The sequence below is a fragment of the Cariama cristata genome, unplaced genomic scaffold (assembly GCF_000690535.1).
Source record: "Cariama cristata isolate BGI_N322 unplaced genomic scaffold, ASM69053v1 scaffold27588, whole genome shotgun sequence".
Lineage (NCBI taxonomy): Eukaryota > Metazoa > Chordata > Aves > Cariamiformes > Cariamidae > Cariama > Cariama cristata.
The window spans coordinates 1-9,948 of record NW_009631032.1 but is presented as its reverse complement, the minus strand read 5'-3'; the positions used below and the strand labels follow the sequence as shown (position 1 = coordinate 9,948).

General features: G+C 43.1%; 1 protein-coding gene across 1 annotated transcript; it reads right to left on the bottom strand.

Moving 5' to 3' along the window:
- Positions 1 to 273: 273 nt before the first annotated feature.
- LOC104157030 lies at positions 274 to 9,798 on the bottom strand (the record flags this gene model as incomplete). The annotated part of the gene is made up of 10 exons (XM_009705801.1): positions 274 to 569; positions 1,398 to 1,446; positions 1,925 to 2,254; positions 5,052 to 5,086; positions 6,088 to 6,180; positions 6,864 to 6,937; positions 7,539 to 7,650; positions 7,858 to 7,989; positions 8,797 to 8,890; positions 9,467 to 9,798. Coding segments are annotated over 10 exons (1,547 nt in total), but the record flags the coding sequence as incomplete, so codon positions are not given.
- Between the last annotated feature and the right edge of the window lie 150 nt (positions 9,799 to 9,948).

Here is a 9,948-nt window from a genome sequence, read left to right as displayed (position 1 = left end):
AAGAGAAATGTAAGCTGGAGCTCCTCACTCTCAAGCTGGCATCCAGTGCCCGAGTTTAATATCGTACAACTCCAAAGACCTTAGCGAACATCGCAACTGAAGTCCACGTTAACACCAACGGTGTTAAATGACTTCCAGCTCCCTGCATGAAGGTGAGGAGGATATCAAGTCCATGCCGTCACTTTTACTAGCAGTTTGTTGACGTCCCCATTCACAGGAAGTTTGTAGGCATATATATGTACACAGGAGCACTTTTGAAGTTCATCGTAAACATTAATCTGTAGCTTCTAATTTACTTATAATGTTATTACTTTTTAAAGTGTTCAATACATTATGATAAGCCTTGGTATCTAGATACCTTAACTCATCCAGTAACTTAATAATAGATTGTTTCTCTCCCAGTGTGTTTTTCCAGGTGAGAAGCATCTGATAAGATTGCTCTTCTATGTCATTAGGAAAGTCATGAATAATTTTAACAATATCATTTTCTTGCAGATGAGTTCTCATAAGCTGGTTCCATTTTTTCAGTGGTACTTTATTCATAAAGGCCCGATAGGTGTCTCTCAGTTCTGAAAGACAAAATACACAACACATACCAGCTTAACTTTTAAAATACGGATTTTTTTCATCGCTGACATACATACTTTCCCATTAATTTTCAGGCTGTACATGCATAGACCAAACAGCAGCAGTAAGGCCAGGTTTGGCACCTAAGCAGCAGCAGGACAAATAGGTTTCTTACTGAGTTGTCTTGAAAGAAGATAAAGGTATCGGTCTACATATCTCAAAAAATAGTCTCTTAAGGCGAGACACTATTCAGTAAAAGTGGTTTTGAGGAAGGTTTCATTGGCCTGCACATCTTCACTTAAGCTTAATAGGGCTACTCAAGAGAAGGCTTCAACCACTTCACGATGCTACTGGTACAGGTTTGTCACACCAAGACCAGCATGAGCAAAACTCATTCCTTGGACATCCAGCACATCAACTTGCTGGGTACAGCTAGATGTAAGGGGATTCCATGTGGTCTTCCATGTGAGGACATTTGACAGAAAGATCTCCTGCTCTGACCTATACCTTACTTGTTAAGGCAGAGTATACTGCTGCAATGCAGACTTGTTTAAAACATACCAAAAAATGTTGTACTATTCTTATTCTTAAAAGCACAACTACAATATACTCCTGTGCAGAAAAGCCATGCTTTAAAGTAGAATAATTCACCATAGGGACTACGACTTCTCTCAAATGTAGTAATAATCCTGTTTCAGCATATTTTACAACAAATTGAAAGCCTTAGCTCTAAGCAATATTCATTAGCCTCCCTCCGCTACTTCTTAAGTAGGCTAAAGTCAACAGGAGAAAGCCAAATTCAAAGTACTGCCAATTTATGGAATACTTACCTTTTTGAGAGAGATCTTTAACAATTATTCGACACCTTGGTTCTCGTACCTGTAATACAAAGTTGGACCATTACTCCAACATATCAGAGTGCTTCACTCATGATTATTCCTGGGCTACTTGATAGCTTGCTTCCACAGCACACACATCAATAAGGTGGAGGGGGGCAGATTTCACAGCACAGCTGAAAGTATTTGAGTAAAGAAAATTGTATGCTGAAATAGCCATGCTACTATCTCCAAAGTGAAGCAACAAGGCAACATGTTTGCTGCTATTGCAGAAGAATAGCTTCTGTGTAAATATTGAATAGGGACACGAAAGAGGCAGAGCAGATCAAATTGAGGGACTGAAGTTTGCTTTCCCAAGATACCACTTTCCATACTTTCCATTACATCTTTAAGGCAAAGCCTCCTCTTCCCTATTGTTCTGCCCAAAACCAGCATCTATCACTCAAGGAATAGCTAAGAACTCAACTGAAACTACACATGTATCAGAAAATACAATGATAACTTCACACATACACACTTACCATACGATTTGCTGGCATCCTACCACTTGGTACGTTAGACGGGGCATTCTGATGAGAAGCAGGATTCTGCCCGGTTTTTGCTGGTAGTGAAGCGATCCTCCTCCAGCACATTTTCACTTGGCGCCTGCAGCCCCCGGGCAGGATGGTGCCCCCTTTAGAATGCACAACACTGTTTTCCTCTAGTGATGTGTTTTTTACTTCTAAGTTAACCTTGGTTTGCGCTTGGCCCTCAGGGCTCTCCCCAGAGTTCTCACCCTCTGGGTTGGCTGCGTTATTTGCAGGTGTCTCCACTTCTGGTAAAATAAGGCTTTCAGTACTGCCCTCAGAATCCTGTAAAGAATAAGAACATATTTTAAGAGATGTTTCACAGGCAGGCCTTCAAGGACAGTCCAAAGGAAGAAAACAGAATACTTGAAGTCACCAGATATCAGAGAAATAATAACAAAGCTGATAATTTGGCAAAATCACAAACATGCAAAAGTTACAGCCCGTACAGAATTGGACTCCAAATGGTTTCAGAGCCTAAACTCTCTGCTTCGCTGACTGTTCTGCTTCCACTGGACTGCGGGGTAAGGCTCACAGGCTACCTCCACAACAAACACAGGAAACTTTTCCTAGCTTTTTTTCTTAATGTTTTCACTGGCATGTATTGCTGCCTGCTCCTCTCTAGGTATGGAAGGTATGCACCCCTCCTGAGGCAGGAGGAAATTAAATTACCTTGCTGCACCTGAACTGACAGCAACAGCGTCCTCAAGCCTACCATTGTATCAAAGCTGATGCTCCCAGAGCTTCTGCCAAGCTGATAATAGCCTATCAGCTCCATGTAAGTGCACCAGCTTGGGTTTGGGGGTTTTTTTTTTGGCTGGATTAGTTTTTCTAGCACATTCAAAAACTAGAATCACTTGAAAGAAGCCAGTGAGCACCAGTGCACATTACATAGCTTTTGTGAGGGGACAAAAAGGGAAGCAAGCAAGGAGGGCTGCGTGAATTTTAGTATCGTCAATAAACAAGCATAGGCCAGGGAGTATAGCTCCATCTCATCAAGAACAGTACAAGTACAAAGCAGACCAGCATTTATCTAGCATATCAGCTAGTGCTAAAAGTTGAAATCTTTAGGAATTTTTTCCTTTTTAAAGGTGCAAAATGAGGGTGAGGAGTGACTGTTTTTCCAATGAGACTTTGTTTAAGGTACAGTTCCCCATGAGCATAAGCCAGTGTGATTTCTGTTTGCATAAGGTCAGTGACCCACGTGTCATACCACCATGTGACCAACATGTATAAGTAGTGATGCAAGGAGAACAACCGCACACATCACACATGTAGTTGTACATCATCCTCATTGAATCCACTTTCTATTTAAGGGTGCAAACAGGTCAAACAAGTTGATCTATTTATACAGAATAGCTCTTAAATAGGTAACTTAGCACCTGAAGGTACACAGCATGGCTGCCTAATAGCTGCTGCTCTATTTTGGAATGAAATAAAAGTAACAGCATTTTTGGGGGTTTATTTGGGTTTTTTTGTTTGTTTTTTTTTTTTTTCCTTTTTACAGCAGTATTAATTCACAGGTACTTTGGAAGGGACAGTGTGTTGGTGCCAAAACATCTGGTCTCAGAACTGCATCAGTGTATCTCTCCTTAGCAAATAAGCTTTTTGTTACAATAACATGAACACTCCAAGTGCACAGACATTGCAACTCAAGTCTGTGACGACTCTTATGTCAGAGCTAAGCATCACCTTGCACTGATTTGTGGTTGCATTATTCTACTACCATTTTACTCAAATTAGAGAGATGTGGTATTTGCCTATTCCTATGCTACAGTATCTTGGCCAAGTTTTCTGTCATGTTTCTTCATCAGCTCCTACGAATACACGAAGCGCTTCGAATCTGGCCAGGGCGCTGGGGGAGACACAACCCAACAAAAACCCATGGGTTGTTTGCATATTTGAGCCACTTATGGACCTTAAAAAAAAGAGAAGAGTTGAAGGTGATGTTTTTAAACACATCTTTCAATGCTGTTTCTTCAGTCTTCAAGTAGTTGTGACACAATTAAGATACATTCCATTACTTGAAATGTCTAACTAGTAAGATTAGTCTAAAGCTCATGTACCAGGTGAGTAGTGAGTCAGCTGCGTGGGCGACAAGAAAGGCAGAAGGGAGAAGGCAGTACTGTACATGTACTGCAAGAGGAATCTGGAAGGTTTTCTTAGATCCTCATCAATACAAACATTTGTTTTACAGCTTGATGTTACACATCTTTAACTATACTAGTGAAGACTGAGCTCATTTTTGCCTCACCATACTGTTAAGAGTCCAGCTTCTGAATAGAGGAGCTAAAGCTGGACTAGACTAGCTAGATACAAGCTAGTCTTGTATTTATCCTGCAAAATGCTGGACTAGCAATAACCTTTTTAAACTGAAACATTAAGGTTCCAAACTAGTGTGTGACTACAGGAGGCCAGAGTGAACCTAGCTTGAAAGCAGAACATGTGCCAGCACCCTACCTTAGCTTGGTAACCCCTTTTCAGGGATGTACTTCTGAACTGATATGCTCTGAGCCCTGAACCCCTTGTCTTATGGGACTCTCTAGGACCAAGAAGTCAAACTGCCAGGTCCTGGTGACATGAGCCCAAAGGCAGGAAGGCTCAGTCACTCTGCTGGATCAAGAGACGTAAGTCTTTTGAACAAACAATATTGTAGTTAAAATGCAAAGAAAGCTACAACACAACCATGCGGGGAAGCGATAGCTGATGTTGCCTGGGGAATACATGCATAAAGCGGCAAAGAACTAATTGGATGAAGGCATCGCTTGGAGACAGTCTGAAGTGAAAGCTTGCGCTTAGCCTAATTATTTTTTTCAGTTTCAAAACATTCCTGGCTCTGGCATGTTTCCAAAGGAAGTACCGGAAATGCCAACTGCAGTGGACACACACAGCTAGTGAATGCATCGGGCCCTTGCTAACATCTGGCCCTGTATGAATCACAACTTGCTGCATCACAGGAACACATCCTACCAGAGGTCTACAGCGAGACAAAAATTGAAAGTTGTACATCAGGTACAATTAAGCAGTGCACAATTATGCTGCAGAAGACTGAGATGAAACACTTCATCCATCATATACTTACCAGACCTTTCTCTGCATCTTTATCAGTTGAAGCAGCTGGAAAACAACAAAAAATGTCAAGAAACTTTTAGGAATTGCAGCAACTTAAACATAGCTGAAATCACAAAATTTATATGCAGTAGACAGCTTTGTAACCTAAACCAAAGCTCTAACATGAGCCATTTAGTTTCCTTGACCTGTCATATGTTTCATGAGAGTACTACCCTCAGCTTCCACCAACAGCACAAACACTGTGCCTTCACACAGGGATAAAGAGTCCCGCTTAGTAAGATACAGACCACAAGAGGCAGTTTGGCTTTTAAGCCACTATTTCAACCTCCCCCTGCCTCCAGCTTATGCTTCTTAGCATTTTTGTGGGCTATGGCAATACAAGAGAGAAGGCAGAAATTGTCTTTACTCCAATATAATCAGTAAGACATGCTTTGAACAAAGTCAACATTTAAAACTCAGAATGATATTCAACACTGTTCTAACCAAACTAGTTGCAAAAACACTTTAATATGCAGTAGCAGAAATAAAAGTTTCTCAGGAAGACAACTCCATCTCCACTAAAAAAAAATAAAATGAATTCACGCAGGACTTATCAACCTAACATTCATGTTGAGAAGCTCAAATGATGAGAGCGCAACAATTTGTAGAAAAAAAATCTCCACAGCCACACACAGTGAAAGTAGTTGATGATCTAATTAGTTGCTACTTCTTGCTCCATATGTCTGAGCTTACGCACATGTTTTTCCTCACTCTCTGCCAATACAATGCAAGTAGATAGAAAAAGTCCTTTTAAGGACCTTACACTAATCTTGCCTTGAAGCAATGGCATCAGTCAGCAAAGTAAGAAAGCTCATAGTTAAAGTTTATACATTTTATTTATTGAATAAAATTAGTCTCCATCTAGGGGCATTACTTAATTGAATAACATACTAAATGAGCTGGAGCTTAAACAGGTCCCCTATAAAGTAACACAAAAAACAGGGATAGCCTTAGTGCATGCTTTGCCACGTTCTGGAAAAGTTTATGGACAGTAATCAAGCAGTTACCTTTATCACTCTTCAGCTTTCTGATTACAAAGAACAGCAAAAACCCAACAGCCACCAAAAAAATCACAGTAATCCAAACAAGAGCTGTGCTTCCTGCAAAGGAAAAACAAGCCAGATTAGTAGTGAAGCAGTCCCCAAACAAGATATTCTGAAGGGCGAGTCTTCTCTGCTGTCCTAAAGAACCTAAGCTCAGCCCTAGTAGAATAACCTATCTAGTATGTCCTGGAAAAGGTGCTGGGACTGTTAGCTGACCTGAACGTGCAAGTACTCATCAGCACCACCCATCATTATCCCATATGCAGCCTGGGATTCCATACAAGCTGCAATGTAACTTCTACAAGGTTTTATGAAGAGACATTTAAGAAAAGGGGAAAACAGGTATGCAAAAGATGACAGCATGCTTCAGGTGCTGTAGTGTTGGTAGTCCTTCTTTCTCTAGCCTGGCAGAAGCTATCTGCCAGCACTCCATACACAGCTTCCCACACATAGAAAACATGAAAGAAATCTTTGCACTAACCATAATGTTAACAGTGTCACTGTTGCAACCTTGAAAGCCCTGCCAATACATGTAGCTTTCCACTAAGTGAAATTCAAGATGGTTTGTCACTTCATGCCCTTTCAGAACTTGTCTTTAGCAAGTAGTTCCCAGACCAAAATACAGAAGCTCTTAAACATGTTACAGTAGTTTAAACCACTGTTTTACAGACTGCTCTGGTGGTGTTAGCCTGAAGCCACAGACCCAACAAACCAAACTGAATGGTATTTGTGTACCAGACCTTGATCAGGCAAGCCACATCCTAGGTCCATAGTAGCATTGCAGTTCTGCACAATTTCTTTCCCTTCTGGACACCTGAAGTGGATAGCAACACAGGGTTGTATCAACATCTCCAGAACAATATGCAGCTCTGCCCAGGCCTGAATTTTTTTTTTTTTCAGGCAGAGCTTAGAGACATGAACAGAACATCCATAAACAGGTAACTCTGTTAAAAGTGCATCTTTAAACAATCCGAGATAGTACTACAAGATTAAATAGAAGCAAAGCAGATAAAGCTCATGGATGTTAGCCTCTAAGTAGCAGGGAAAAGAAAACCCACAGAGTAGGTGCATTATTCATTAGTTCCCTTCAACAGGTGGTTCTACCTCCCAGAATTTTGGTCTGCCTGCTACAGAGCTCATTCAAGTGTGTGGGTGGGGAAGGACTAATCTGATGACATGAAAAGTGTAAGCTTACAGCCATAAGCAACAAGCACAACAAAACCAAAATCTGTATCTTTCTAAGTCCCAACCTCATGTATTTTACACCCAAAACTTAAATGCATGAATAATGCCATTTGGCTTCAGGGCAATTATTTACAGCCTAATAACATGTGTTAGGTATCAGCAAAGATTGGGCCACAGCTCTAACATTCCCTAGAAGGAAAGCAGTTGCTTAGATTCATTATCAGACTTACATTGTACTGCATCTCTGACATATTTCACAGCCCTCGGCAGGGCAGAAATACCCTTGTTTGCATTGGCATTCAGTATCATGTGTCAGAGTACAGGGTCTCAAAGTTATCTGATCTGAAAAAAAAAAACCATAAGTTACAAAGTAAATATATAAGTTGTGACTCTCTACACCTGCACAAAAATTATACTCAGGCCACAAAGGCAATTTATTTGTAAGTTCAATATTTGTAATGACGAGAAGTGCAAAAAAACAGAGGATCAGGCTTTCCACATTAAAAACAGGGAAAAGGGTTAAGGCTTCATCAAAATTGTGCTTGGTACCCTCTTTGCACTGTCTGCATGGCAAGCATTCTTCCAAGCCATTCTCATGGGCGGTATAATCCTCTCCTTCGGTGCAAGGGAGGCATCTTCCTTTCAAGTGCGAGGCACTGCAGTGCTGAGCAGCGTAAGTACCTGTGGAAGAGGAGAACCGGCAGCGGCAGCACTCTCAAGGGATCATTTAACAGGCAAAGGACTATAACAGGATGTTACAACACAAAACCGGTTTTGGTGAAAGTTCAACCCCTCCTCGCCAGCGAACGGTGTGCCATGTGAACCGAGCGGCACAGCAGGGTCAGGAGGCATGTTCGCAGCTTGGCGCTCAGACTGGGAGCGGTGGCAAATGAGCCGTGATGCACCAGGGACGAGGGTGACTCACTGCAACACGGGAGTCACCCATGTGGCCAGCGCCATCTCTGAAGGAGCATGGCGGGCATAGGGAGAACTGCTTATAACAACCTCTGTTCTCCTTTGTCCGAATTATCTCTAAATACACCCGATAACCCCTTTGATACTATCTACACGGTGTTTCTTGGCACAAAGCATGTGTGTAGAGTTAACATTGAGCAAGGAGTGGAGAGCAAAGGCAAACCAAAGTTTTACCTCCAGATACAGAAATACCAGAATTCCCCTAGGCCTTTTTATTCTTTTTTTTTTTTTAAAAAAAAAAAAACCACCCCACCACCTGACTTTGAACACTTCATCCTCAACAGCAAGCAGAGGTTTCCTGACTTGCTGCTCAGGCACCTCTCCCAGTTATCACCTACTGCACGAGGGGCTCCAGCTTCCAAACGGAGCCCAGCCTTAACAGCATCAAAAAGCCACCACAGCTCCAACCAGGCTTACACTTTCACCGGATGTGATGTAAAACACAATAGTGACACAGTCATCTCCATGGGCAAAAACAACGCTGCTGTTAGCTATAACCGCCTGAAGCCTTACCTGCTGGACAAGCCAGGCAGCAGTGACCTTCATGTAAGTACTCTCCCACCCTGCAGTCCTCTGCTCCGGTTCCAGGCATTATCAGCAGCGTAACCTACAGTGGAGACAAACCCGTGTTGGAGTGATTCACCCTCCCAGGACACGATAACCATCTCGGGGCGATCTTCCTGTAAAGACTTGAAACCCCATTCAGAAATTCATGGGAAGCCACAGAGGAAACCCAAACTAATTTCTGCTAAGTGTGCCGCTCACAGCAGTAATTACAATCGCAAAGCTGGGGTTAGAGCAGCGCAGTGCAGCGGCTGATGGGTTTTAGGTAACTATTGCCTCAGATCCCCACCTCCATTTTAAACTTCTATTTTCTTTTTACTAATTCACTGCAATTGAACTTCAGAGGCCGAAGTTTCTGCCCTGTGGAAGGGACTCGTTTCCCCCTCCTCCCCTCTTTTTAATTCAGGAATGGCAGTGCGAGTCTTCCTCCACAAAAATGGAGGAAACGCCCCAGAAACTTCATCCAACAATTCTCGCTGGCTCTATAATCTTACGCAGGAGGCAAGCGGTTGAGTCATTAACGAAAAGAAAAAAAAAAAAAACAGAAACAAAACAGAACTTACTGTAGCCACAGGAACATTAGGAATTTTTTTATTTTCAGGAAACCTGCGGGACGCACGCCCCTCGGCAAGCCTGCAGCGAAGCAGGATGCCGGGCGTGAGGACGAGCCGCCCAGCCCCGGCAGGCCAGGTGCTGGCAAGGAGACGAGCGGGGAGCTCAGATGCCGCGGGTTTCGGGCCACCGAGGTACAGCCCGCACTTAGAGCGCCCACGCGAGAGAAAGTGGGAAAAGGGAGGCAGGAGGAGGGGAAGGGACGGCCGCGGAGCTCGCTAAGTGCCGACGCCGCCCAGTTTCTAAGCTGAAACCAAGAATCCCCACGCCCCGGCTGCCGCAGCTCCGCTCTTTCAACTCTCTCCTCGGAGGACTGAAAGCCTTCCCCATAATCGCGTACTTGAGAAAACCGCCAATTTCACAATTAGATGGCGTGGGGACTATTAAAGACCTCACTCCTGACTTGTGGTTTTCTTTTTTCCGAGGAGCGAAGTGACCGCGCTAGGGAGGGGCCCGGCAGAGCCGCCAGCTGCCCCCGCTCCCCTCACG